The sequence below is a fragment of the Callorhinchus milii genome, unplaced genomic scaffold (assembly GCF_018977255.1).
Source record: "Callorhinchus milii isolate IMCB2004 unplaced genomic scaffold, IMCB_Cmil_1.0 Scaffold6, whole genome shotgun sequence".
Taxonomy (NCBI): Eukaryota; Metazoa; Chordata; class Chondrichthyes; order Chimaeriformes; family Callorhinchidae; genus Callorhinchus; species Callorhinchus milii.
Genome location: NW_024704747.1, coordinates 17,230,305 through 17,243,734, shown reverse-complemented (window position 1 = coordinate 17,243,734; position 13,430 = coordinate 17,230,305). Strand labels below are relative to the sequence as shown.

Below are 13,430 nucleotides of genomic sequence, written 5' to 3'. Positions count from 1 at the left end.
AAATAATCTAATACGCTTTGGGAAAATGTGCCATGAGACCGCAATAAAAACTCAATCTTGCCAGAAGAGAAGGGAGTTAAACCGGCCCACATTTGGACCAGCTCAGTGCAGATTATGGACAATCTGCTAGCATTATGACACTGTTTCAGCAACAGGATTTTCTTTGACAAGTTTGCATTACTGTATTCTCTTTTTTTTCCCTTGATGCATAAAAAATAATTTCTCCTAAATATCTGCCATCTCTCCCCCACCCCCATACCCTTCCCAAAGTCATCTTAACCTCTGGAGATTTAGTGTTGGAGAGAGGAAGTTCTCCATCTCTTGTGAATAAAAGCCTTTTACCTTTCTTCCTGAATTAAGGATGTTTTACATTTCTATTTATTGCAGGTGCAGCTGAGATTGAAGAGACAATTTTAACCAGTGGCATGACAAGAAATCAAAGTTCTATCTCCGCCAGCTTGCAATACACTGTGGATGATGGATGCTTTACATGCTAACATGAAGGCAAAGTCTATTCGGAAATAAGAACTGTGTACGTGTAGAGACTGTGGTGGAGGGGACAATAGATTTCTCTAAAAATTTTCAGATTTTATGCATCAGCTGGAGCAAATTTGCAAGAAAAGTTTTAAAGTTTGTGTCTTTTTGCTCAGAAAAATGGCAGGCCATCTCCATCAAGGAATAGATGCATTTCAACACCAAACTCACCAGCATCCAGGTGCAGGTTTAGACACACGTGAAGTAGCCACTGCAACTTCCACTAGGAAAGGGCCAGTTCCTGTATTTGTTTCACACATGTTGACCACGCTACACCAGCCAATTCCAAATCTAAGTTTGGCGTAAACGAATTAGGTCTGTGTTGCTTAGTGTAGAGCAGTGGTGGCCAACCTTCATGGTTGGTCAACAAAATAAATTTTCTTGATTCATGCCATCCATCAAAAATATTCAACCAAACGACTCAGATTTACCGAGATGCTCGGGGGCACTTTTTGATGGTTCCATTTGCCGTTCCTAACCTATGGGCTATATGGTTGCCACTGCTGGTTTAGAGAATTTTCTAAAGAGAACGGCGTGTGCTCCGCCACTGTCAAGCCCTCTTGCAAGTTGTTGTAAAAGAGAAAGGACACTTTTCCAATGCAAGATCTCAAACTTGCATTGCCATGACTTAAGTAACTCAACCTCACAATCACAGAGTCCACAAGAGGTTTAAAATATGTTTTGGTTTACTTTGCTTGTGTTAATTCCTTCTCATTTTGTTTTGTCAATTTTCTCCTACCTCTAAAAATATGAACCAAGGGCGAGTCTCGGCAGTGAGTGTTGGCCGGCTTTGACCAATGGAGCATGAGAGTCAAGTTCAATATTTTCCTCAGATATCCACCCATGGATAATTTCCAGAAATCTCTAGATACCAATCAGGGACGTAAACCTGGCTGATTTTATCTCTGCCTTGAAGTCCTCAGGCCAATTGTAAGGCCCTGGATACTACAACAGCTGAGAACAGCTAACTCAGCATTGACCGGGAATCAAACCTGCTAACATTTTGGTCTGTGAGGCTCAGTGCTGCACTATAGAAGGCAGCTTTTTAGCCATTCGGCCATCGGAGGAGTATATTTTCAGTTTTACTAGTGAGTGCTGATGATATCATCAAGGGAACAGCTTTAAGGAGTAACTGAGCCCAGCAGTAAGAGCGAGCTGTATTAACATTAGGAGAGAGAGTTAATAATTCAGTGTTGCATCAGCATCAACTGTGTATGTTAATTCTGCACATTCAACCTGTCAGGCTCTGTATCCTTTTCAAACATGTACTTGCCAATTAAGGCATCGGTACTTGTTTAGTAAGTTTACTTTCAACTTAGCTAGTCCTGAGGGTTTTAATGACTGGTTGCTTAACATCATGGAACAAGGAAGGAAGATGTGAATCACGTTGAATTAATGTAGAACCTTACGAGTTCTCCACCCACATCAGCCAAGCACTAAAATATCAGGTATCCAGGAAGACAAACTTTCTCCTACTTTATAAGTTTGGAGATAATTATCACTACTGAATGAACAGAGAATGGAAATACTGGATTCCCATGGTGTTATTTTGTTATTTGTATGCTGTGTCGAGTCTCTTCCCTCTTAATGCGCACACCACCTCACCCACCCAACCTGAGCACTGCAAGTATCAAGCTGTTTGACTCACCAGTGTAAATATCCCTCTTGAATCACTTTGAAAATGAAAGCTATTCCATGAGATGACAGAAAGCAAAGTAGTTCTCCCCATTCTAGCTCAGCCGTATACATTTAATCAGACACCTTGTACCTGTTCAATCAGACATAACATTCAAGGCTGGGTAGAAAGAGGAGACAAGACGGCCTACATCAAAACACTCAATCCGTACCAGGTTATTTAATGTCTGATGCCTTCAGATTAGTATTCAGCATAGGAAAAGGATGACAATCCCTGGTGAGTTGATATAGGAGTTCACTGACTGAGCTTGCATTAATATCAGCATATGCCTAGGGAAATGCTGGCTCCCCTCAGAGGTGTGCTACTGTGCAATAAATGGGTCTGCCTTACAGGTACAGAGCAACAAGTTGTACAAGTGACACCAAACCTCGCTGTGAAACCACTTCTTCATAAAGCATCCTTTCCTGTTAATTTGCTCTGAATTTTTAAGACGGCACATTGCCAAGCAAGGTTGTGTTGACACCACAGCAGAGTTAATGCATAAAAGAAACATGAAGAATCAACTGTGATACAGGGCAGTACCCCTATAAGCCAGTAGAGGGTAGCACACACAAGAATGACAGACTCCCTTACTGTAACCTCAGGTGAAAGATTTATCAGGTGGCAAAATAATTAAGAGTGGACATTTTTGCGATTGAGCACGCTACCAAATTTCATCTACGAGTTCATCTTTTGCAGTGACATTATTTGCAATGCAGTAAAGGAGAGCCACTTCTAAGCAACTTTTTCTTTTTAATTTTAATTCCCTTTTCAGTTCCAATTTTACACAAAGTTATTTAACGCAATCTGATTCCTCGCCATTGACTCATTTGTGAAAGTTCACAGGGGATGTGAGAAGTCATAACGACACCAAGTTTCATTTGTACAATGTTCACAAAGAGGAAGTGAGGCAATGAACCAAAATACTAGTTGTTCTGCCTTGGGCACTAAGAGTTGAAGGTGTTGGAAGAGGCAGATCCTGTACCACGAACATCATCTGCAACATTTGTCTTTGCTCATTCACCAATTGAAGCCGCTTGTCACATATACATCAAAAAAGTGGCTTTGTGTTTCTGCTTTCTTCCTTCCATCCCAGCAGACCATTTCTGCTGCTGCCACTTAATCATCCTGATTAAAGAATCTTAACTGCAAATACAACCCTCCCCCAACCACTTCATGGATACTCTTGCCTCATAATTTCTCCACCTCTTTCCACTTTGGCCTCCTAACCAGTCTACAAGCCCACTTGGTGAATCAATGTGACACCTCTGCGTCAGAAGGTTGTGGGTTCAAGCACCACTTTGGGACTTTGAACTCAGTCTAAACTGTCGCTCCAGTACGGTGCTGAAGGTGCACTGAGTGTCAGTGGTGCCATCCTGTGGATGATGTTAAACCGAAGCCCATTCACTGTTCAAGTGGGTGTTAAACATCCCATGGCCTGACTCAAAAAGAGAATTGAGCTTCACTGGTATCTTAGTCAACAATACCCCAGATAAAATTGATCATTCAAATCATGGCTGTTTGTGGAATATTCCTGTGTGTAAATTGGCTGCCGTGTTCACCTACAAATAGTCACTACACTTTACTGTGAAGCGCTTTGAGACATTACAACAATATGATAAGACGCAATATCAAATTCAAAGATTAGTGTTATTATATAACACACATGAGCTGGCCCTTTTAAATCTAAGTTTCCAAAGACTTCAGTCCCTTTAAGCAATCATTCATCCAGCTCACTCGTGAATAATTAATCCACAGACTACTACTTCTGGTGCAAATCTGTTCTCTGGTTTCATTCGATAGTTGCTGATTTGGTATTCATGTCCTCTGTATCCTATAATGACAATTTATATCCATCCTATCCTTCCTTACCTTTCAGGCTTCATCATGCTCCTTCTTCTGTTCTTTTTCTCCAGTGAGCACATGCACAATTTAATCAGCTTAACCTTACAACATTTCAAGCTCCAGAATAATCCTCATCACTTTTCATTGCACTAGCATCCATTTCATCAACGTGCCTTTTCAAAGCAAAATATCCTTAAGATGATACAATATTCCAAATGGGACTTTACTGACAAGTAAGAAATAAAGAACTTGCATATACAGCGCCTTGTCACCCCAAAAACCTCAAAATGCTTTACAGTTAATTACTGTCAAATGTAATGACCTGCTGTTGCAGGTAAACACAGCAGCCATTTGTGCCAGAATAGTCATGAGGAGAATGACCAATTAAGCTGGAGGATCACTGGCCAGGACACCATTTGAGAAACAGGCTGACCTTGAGGTGGTTTTTGGTCCCTGGTCAGCCAGGTGTCTCACATATGTTGAAACCCATCACTACGAGTATCCAAACCAAGTCGTCAGTTCCACATTTGTATGCCACCTACCATTGGAATTTCTAATTTTTTGTAGGGAATAGCTCTTGCCCTGGAGGACACACCATTCTTTGCTGATTCCAGAAAGTATTAAATGCAGGTTAGCAAGAGGCAGGGTTTGAGGACCACAGAGTGTACACTGGGGTACTGCTGGAGTTCAGCCAGCTATAATCACATAACTTGCATTGCAAGCTCAGTCTAGCAAACTTCCTGCTGTTTGTCCAGCTAGGACCACCCTAGGGCTTAGTCTTACATGGTTAACTGGAGGTGAGATGCAAGAAACACTGCCCCCAAGTCCTACCTATGAACCAGAATGACTGATTTGGCATCATTGCTTTGGAGTACTGCAGTTTACCACCACATCCTTACAATCTGATTGAATATCAAGAGTTGTAAAGTTTCTGTTTTATCCCCCCCTATAATAAACCCTCCCCTTTCTGAAGTGAATGATTTATGGCAGCACGTAGCTCCAAGTGTGCCAATAGCCTCCTGGTACCAAATCTAAGTGGGTGTCTGCACGCAGTTGACCGAGAAGCAGAGGCGGGGAGGCTCACAACCAAATCACATCTTTCTCAACTATCTGCCCCAGAAAGCCAACAAAGAGCAACTGGTCTCCACAGCAATTACTGCACATTACTTTATAGGCATTTCATCCACAACAATTTATATAACATTGTTCATCCAGGGTAGGGGCTCGGAGTGCTGAACAACCGCAAAGTTTGATGCCAAGCCAGGCAGAAAGGGGAGATGACCGTAGGCAGGGTTGCAAAGAAAGGTCTTCATTTCAACATGATAAGGGGCTATAAAATGTGAGTTCTCTCCTTATTAAAGAGGTGTTTGGATAGCCATGAGGAACAGAAATCCTAGCTGATATTTTTCCTGTCATTAGCCAACTGCAGCAGTACTCGCTTACTGCTGCCCAGACGGATATATAAACGGTTAAAATAACCTACAACGCCAATTTAGAAACACAATGAAAGGGGTGGCAAGAAATATAATGTACAATCTTGCAGTGTGTCACATCGCCATGACGACCACAACACAAACTTGCTCACTCTTACCTTATCTTTGTCTTCCACCACATCCATGAGTATATCATCTGGATCCAGTATCCCTCCATCCGTGTACTCCAAGTGGTGAATCCTCACCAGATACCCCACGTCCTGTACAAACAGAGTACAATTTGAGTACAAATACTGTCATTGCCAAATACTGTACGCTTGCATTTGTAACAAAGTACTAAGGCTTGATTATATTAGTTGAAACATTTGAAAGGTCCTGATAATATCTGTATTGCTGGAGACTTGTCCCTTCCCAATACTATGGAAGTTGTAATTTTTACTTGGGACTAAATTTATTTGTTATGTAGCAATTCATAGCTTGCAAAATTTGTGAAACTATTCAATTCATTGTCAATTTTGAAGCCAGTTTTCTGCATTTCTTTAAAAGAACTTGCAGGATAAATAGCTTCAAAATAAGGTTGAATTTTAGAAATTGCATTCACCAAATTCTGGATGTTCTGAAATGCTAAGAAAATAGTTTAAGTCTTGACACTAGTGGATTTCTCCTCCTATATACTTACATCTGAGGGATGTCTTCGTGGGTGTCCTGTCAAGTTCAGAATGGTATTCATAAATGTTTTCTTCTATCTACACAGCATGCTATTGTAAATTTGATTCCCAATTCAAGGGCAACTGCCTATCTTGCACAAATCGCACAAAAAGTATGAGCGAGCACATTCAAAGTACTGTTTAATATAAGCTACCATACAGTGCCAATGTGGATTAAAACCACACTTGGAAGGATGGGCCAATTCCCAACACTGACACTTATGTGAACAGAACTGGAAAGTTAGATCATGTACAAGATTATTCATTATACATGCAAGTTCCCTCCAAAGGCTCATTGGGTAATTAAACAATAAAATGTGCAGAGATTAAGCCATAGACTTGGAAAATCTCAGGTTCATTTCTCAATTGGTACTGAGTTAGCTGATCTCAGCAAGGGGTGGCAGTAAGGTACCATATTTAGCCTCCATGATCCTAGGCTGGAAAAGTAAGGGCAAAATATAGAATGGCCTGATTTTCCACTCTAATGGAAAGTGGCTTGTATGCAGATTGGGGGAGGGGGGAATATAAACAGGCATGAAAGCAATATTTCTCCATGGTCAAAGACTCAACTGGCACTCATTATTCAGGGTCACGCATGGAACAACCATTGACCAAGGCACTGAATGGCTATTTATTCAAGGACATGGAAGACTGCTGAAATGTGCTGAACATTCATTAAGAATTATTATTAGTAACCTTACACAACTGTTGAGTTTGCACTTTCAAATCAGAAAGGAAAATGGAGAAATAAAAACACACATTAAATAATTTACATTCATACAGTGTCTTCCACACTGGGAGGACATCACAAAACATTTCACACAACTGACTAAACTCCCGAGCCAGTGAGGAGACCTCAGGTGGAGGAGGGGAAAAGATGGTGAAAAGTATGGTCATAGATAGGCTTCAAACGTGGGGAGGAAGGTGGCAAATTGGACAAATTATGGGATGGAGTACCAGAAAGCAAGGGCAGAATGATTGAAAGTTCATTGCTGACCCAAATACTCAATTAATTAATAAATAATTTGATATACCCTTTTCATGTTGGCAGGATGCCTCAAATCATTCCACAGGACTTACTGTAACATGCAGTGACTGTATTTTGTAGGCGAATGCAGTAGATAATTTGCGCACAGTAATATCCCACAAACAACGGACCCATTTTATTTGGGGGTTTGTTGGCTGGACACAGGGAGAAACTCTTTTCTTTTGAATAGTGGCATGAGATCTTTAACTTCCTTAACAGGGAGACAGGAGTTCAGTGTAACATCTCATACAAAAGACAGCACCACTGACAATGCAACACACCCACTGCACTGCACTAAAGTACCAGCCTGAACTATACAAGTCCAAAGGCTTGAACCTACAAACTTCTGACTTAGAGGCGAAAGTGCTACCAACTGATCCAGGCTGACACACAATTTTGGTCATCTAAAAATAACTAAATTCTTTGAAAACATGGTTGGCAGGAAAAAGAGTTTACCTGAAATTAGTTAATTTAATGTCCAGCACTATTATTTTGGGCTGTTCAACCATGAATGCGCTGAACACATTACGGTAGCCTCGTAGTGCCTTTCTAAGTTGGTTTGCGCATCCTCAATGACGTGGTCTCAATGACATAATCCGTCACTTTATCAAATACAAGGATTATTAATACCCTATTGTATGGGTGGAAAGTAAAAGAAAAGGTACTTGAAAATCTAGCCCTCCTCAAAGTAATAACCAGAACACAAATTATTTCTGTCAAACTGGTCTGATCATATGTGAAGCATCAGGAGATTCAGCAAGAAATCTGCAGCAGCTGGAGGAGGCCCTTTAGCAACCAAGTAGAGGCTAGATTGAGGTCTGTCAAGGTATTAGCTACTTTGCGTGGCAGTGCAATTTGGAGTGCAGAGCAACATGTTGGCATGGCGACAGCGCTGTTTAGTTTAATTGAATTGTTGTTTTTCTCTCATCGCCCCAGTCTTCTGTGAAGCACTCCTCAGTCAGGAATTCCTAGCAGGGGACATCTCTCTCTCGAAAAAAAATGTCTGCTCAACAACAGTGTACAGAGGGGTAGATGGAAATGCAAACAAACCTCAGCAACTGGACCTTGGCACAGCAACTGCATCTAGAAAGGCTACTATTCTCACTGTTATCTTTCACTTTAATGAGGCAACCTCAGCATCGGGAACCCATCAGAAATAGTAGCTTTGGATCAGTACCTGGTTGTTTCTCTCTCTCTCTCTCTCTCTCTCTCTCAACTATCTTTTCCCCTCCTCCTCTCTTTCCCTTCAAACCCCCACCACACACACACACGCCACTACCACAGTACATTTGTTGTCACACCCTTTGAAAGAAAATTGGATAAGAAAGGTTTTCAAAGAAACATAATTACACAATTCTATTCATTATTAAATCCTCTTTCCTCTTCATTCACTTTTTGTACACCAACAATCATCGAGTAGCACTGATGAAGTTCATGAATTAACAATAGTAACAATGAGGTCCAAATTACTGCACTGCTTCGCTGGATTCCTGGATAAGGACTCACAATTCATAAATGGAGATTCCTTCCGGTAACTGGAAGTACGTTGTGCCAACATTGCTCAGAGTAGATTATGTCAGAGCTGAGTACGAGAGATAAGCACAATGTTCTTCTGGTTTCCAAAAGTATTTGCAGTTTGGAAGTAGTTACAAAGGAATACAATTAAGAAGCTCTGCACTTTAGTCCCCTATAAGGTCATAAATTAACCCATCAAAACAGGAAAAAAAATCGGAAGGAACTGAGAATGGCTTAAAAGCTTCCTGCTCTGATCAATCTTCTTTTGTGTATGTTAAGCTATAAGGCAGTGATATCTATGCTTGTATGTTATAAGTTCAATTCCAGGCAGAGGGCGAAACCTTGGGCAAGTTTCCTTACTCCACACGCCTAATAATAATCCCTCCAAAAAAACAAAACAATAATAAATTGGTCATTTTCAATCCATGACTGTTTGTGGGACATTGCTGTGCGCAATTGGCTGCTGTGTTCGCCCACAAATATACAGTCAATTCACTTTACAGTATATTCTGTGAAGCGCTTTGGGACGTCTAGAAGACGTGAAAAGCACTATATCAAATGCAAGGATTATTATTATTATCACAACAATAATTTTGAAGCTGGTTTCATTTTGTTTCTCAATGACTGTTTGTGGTACACTGTTGTGCGCAATTGGCTGCAACGTTTTGCCCACAAAATATGCAGTCAATTCACTTTACAGTATATTCTGTGCAATGCCTTAAGACATCCCGAAGACGTGATAATGCTCTGTATCAAATGAAAGAATTATTATTATTATCATTCAGCTTGAACGTTGCACTTGGATGCTGCTCAGTAACTAATACTCCTCCCCGGTAATGTCTGTAATACTTGCCATTTAAAACAGAACCAATTTATTATAACATAGCTAAACTAAAAATCAAAATCACCACACCTAATGAACAACTCCACAAGCTACAGGATTGGGATCAAAACCCTCCATTATGTACAGTTGAACATTCTCTTGAAAGTTCCATGGGAGAAAATCTTTGTACGGCACATTGATCTACAAAAGACTTCTGTCAGCATCAGTGGGAATGAATTAGCATCCCTTTGTTGCATTGTTGCACAATCAGTCTTTATGTTGTGTATAATTGTACAATATCCTTAAAGAGAGTAATTTGCTCTGTTGTAGCAATTGGCCAGGTTGTCTCTAATCTGAGCATATGTTTATGCAAAACTCTCTAGATTATGAAAATCATTCCTGTGGGTTTCACTCCACTTTCATTCTAAACTAACTGCTCATTTTTAATCTGCCTTTGTTTCGCAACACAGAGTAGATTCATAGATTCATAGAATGTTACGGCACAGAAAGAGACTATTCGGCCCGTCGAGTCTGTCCCGGCTCTATGACAGAGCAAGTCACTTTCACTAACCCCAATCACCAGCTTTCTCCCCATAACCCTGCAAACCCGTCTTCCCCAGATACCTATCCAGTTCTCTCTTAAAAGCTGTTATCAAATCTGTAGATAGATGTGTGCTTTAGATTTATTATTAATAATAATCCTTGAATTTGATAAAGTGTCTTTCACCTCACTGGGACATCTTAAACATCTTTACATGATTTTAATATGAAGTGTAGTGACTGTATATTTTGTAGGCAAACATTTGCACACAGCGATGTTCCACAAACAGTTATAAAAAGAATTACCCATTTTATTTCAGTTTTTTTTTTACAAGACTGAAGCCCTCATGATTGGCTCGCGCCAGCGCCTCTGCACATCAGACTCTGGCAGCATCAACTTCCATGGTTGCACGCTTCAAATCACCAGCCAGTCAGGAACCCAGGTGTCTTGTTCGACCCTCAACTGTCTTCTTCCTCATATCCAAGCCATGACCCACTCTGGCTTCCCTCACCTCTGTAACATCGCCCGACTCTGCCACTACCTCACCCCTCAGGCCGCTGAAACTCTTGTTCATGCCTTCATCACATCAAGGCTCGACTGTGCAAACGTCCTGCTTGTCAGCCTTCCCAACTCCTCCCTCCACAGGTTGCAGATAGTCCAGAACTCTGCCCCCTGACCCCAGCTTGGGTCTAAAATGCTGTACACTGTCCAGCGCCTTGGGACGTCTTTCCGATGTGAAAGGCGCAATACAAATGTAATCTTGTTGTTGTTGTTGGCCAGGACACTGGGAGAAACCCCTTTCTCATTGAGTTATGCCATAGGATCGTTAATGTCTACCTGATCAGACAGACCGGGCCTTGTTTTAACATCTCACCTGAAAGATAATTTCCTAGGAGAAGGAACCAAAAATATCTGGAAAAATTGTTTTGGCAACATATTATTCTCAGCCCATTCTTCACTCCTGACCTCTCTGCATGAAACAACATTTCACCCTGCAAAGCGATTCTGAAAATTGACTCTGTAAATGGTTGCTGGAAGCCCTGGAAGTGAACTCCATATTCTTTTGTTGTTCGCCTGCAACGGGGGATTGAAAGCTCATCCCACACTGCTCCATCAGTGAGTCAGTCTCTCCCCTCCCCCAGTCCATCCTCACCCCCACTCTCACACACCAGGAATTAATACATCAGGAATTCTAGGCTACAGCATGCCAAAACAAATTAAAAAGATTAACCCACTGGGTTGCATGCAGTATCGGACATATATAGAGGAGAAAGATCCATCTCCAGTTAACAATGATTGTGTCTCAGACCTAAGCAAACTGTGAGATCATTCTTAGTGTGCAAAATACTGTAGTATCTCATCCTACCTTTTGACACAATTCATTTTCATCAATACAAAGATATCATGATCCTATTCCCCTCCCCACCCTGCTCAATTTGCTTTTGAATTGGTATGCGGAGGAGGACCAGAGGAGGAAAGGGATGTAAATGTTACAGAATGGTTGATATACATTTGCTATTTCGTAGAATCATGGTCAGTATGTATTAAAATCAGAGGTCACGATTAGATAGGAGCAAAATAAAGAGGGTCAGTTGTATCGAGTGCAAACAATGTTATACAATTACTTCGAAGGGCACAGAGCAGCTAATCTCATGAAATTCCTGCAACAGTGAACTGGATACACACACATACAAAATTGTGGACAATGGATACCTAGGAAGGAGATACAAAGGTCATAGAGCGAGATGGGTTCGGCAATATTTTTGAGAAGAGAGTAAACTTTTAACAGCTACTCAGCATCATCTGAAATTTGACAAGTCTGACATTGGAAACCCTCAATTTTACCAAATATAGTCAATTTAAATTGCAATAGACTCTGTTTAAAGTTCATGCCACAGGCTCTTTCTTTAAAACGAAAATTAGATTTTTTCCTCTCTTCTGAAATGTAGTAGTGTTAGAAAATAACTACAATGTCAGAACAATTATAACACCGCTTTCTCCCTCTCCCCTTCACCTACCCAGGGGAGACATACCTGGCAAATGCAAGTCAAAAACGTTAGAACAGCAGACTGCTCGAATAAATAACAACAACATACATTTATATAGCGCCCTTCATGCAAGATAGTGTCCCGGAGCGCTTAGGATTGTCAGCTTAGACAAATAGGATGGCTCTATTAGACAAGCATCAACAAACTGTCATCTGCTGTGATCACACCCTTCCTGAAAAATCCCCCCTTGATCCCTCTAATCTCTCACACTATTGTCCCATCTCCAACCTTCCCTTCCTTGCCAAAGTCCTGGAACGCATTGTTGCAGGTCAACTTCGGTCACACTTCTCCCTCCACTCCCTCCTCGAGTCCCTGCAATCTGGTTTTCACACTGCCCACAGCACAGAGACAGCGCTTGTCAAAGTCACAAACGACTTTCACTCTGTGACCAGGCTCCTTGTGCCTCCTCATCCTCCTGGATCTCTCTGCCACATTCGACACAGTCAACCATACCATCTTCCTCCATTGCCTCTCCTCCCTCATCGACCTAGTGGGACCGCATTCACATGGTTCGAGTCCTACTTAAGCAACTGACTCCATTTCAACTCAGCAAATGGTTTTTCCTCCTGCTCCCACCCAGTCATCTGCAGGGTACCCCAGGCTCCATCCTTGGCCCTCTACGTTTCCTTATCTAAATGCTCCCTCTGGGCAATGTCATCCGCAGACACAGGATAAACTTCCACATGTATGCTGATAACACACAAATCTACTTTCCTCCTCCAGTACCAACTCCAGGTCCGCCGATGTTCTATCACGTCGGTGCCTGGATGAGTGTAAACTTCCTGTAGCTGAATATGGACAAGACGGAAGCCATACTACGTGGCTTGCGTCAACGTCTTCACTCCTGCGGATCTAAACTCCTCAACCTTTCCCTCAGACTCACCGAACCGAGGTGTAATTTAGACGTCCGGTCCCTGACCAGGACTGTCTTCTACCTCTACCACATTGATCACCTCCAACCATACCTTAGCCCAAATGCTACCGAAACCCTCATGCATGCGTTTGTCACCCTCCGCTTGGATTTACTCAAACGCACTCCTCGCCGGGCCCAGCTCCACTATTCAAAAGATCCAGCTCATTCAGAACTCTGCTGCCCACATACTGACCTGGACCAAACTCCGTACCCACATATCACAAGTTCTGGACAGGCTTCAGTGGCTCCCCATCACCGAACGGATCGACTTCAAGATCCTCACAATCGTGTTCAAACCATTCACTCCCTGAAACCTCCCTACCTCTCCGACCTCCTCACTCCCCAATCCAACAACCGACGCCTCCACTC

The 13,430-nt window shown here is 41.8% G+C and overlaps 1 protein-coding gene across 1 annotated transcript in view; it reads right to left on the bottom strand.

Annotated features, from left to right (window-relative positions):
* The window catches only part of pard3bb (par-3 family cell polarity regulator beta b), a 394,398-nt gene that overhangs the window by 356,645 nt on the left and 24,323 nt on the right, over positions 1–13,430 (bottom strand). Inside the window, exon 3 of the mRNA XM_042336226.1 lies at positions 5,646–5,747. Within this exon, the coding sequence (XP_042192160.1) occupies positions 5,646–5,747 (102 nt within the window). The remainder of the gene's footprint in view (positions 1–5,645; positions 5,748–13,430) is intronic.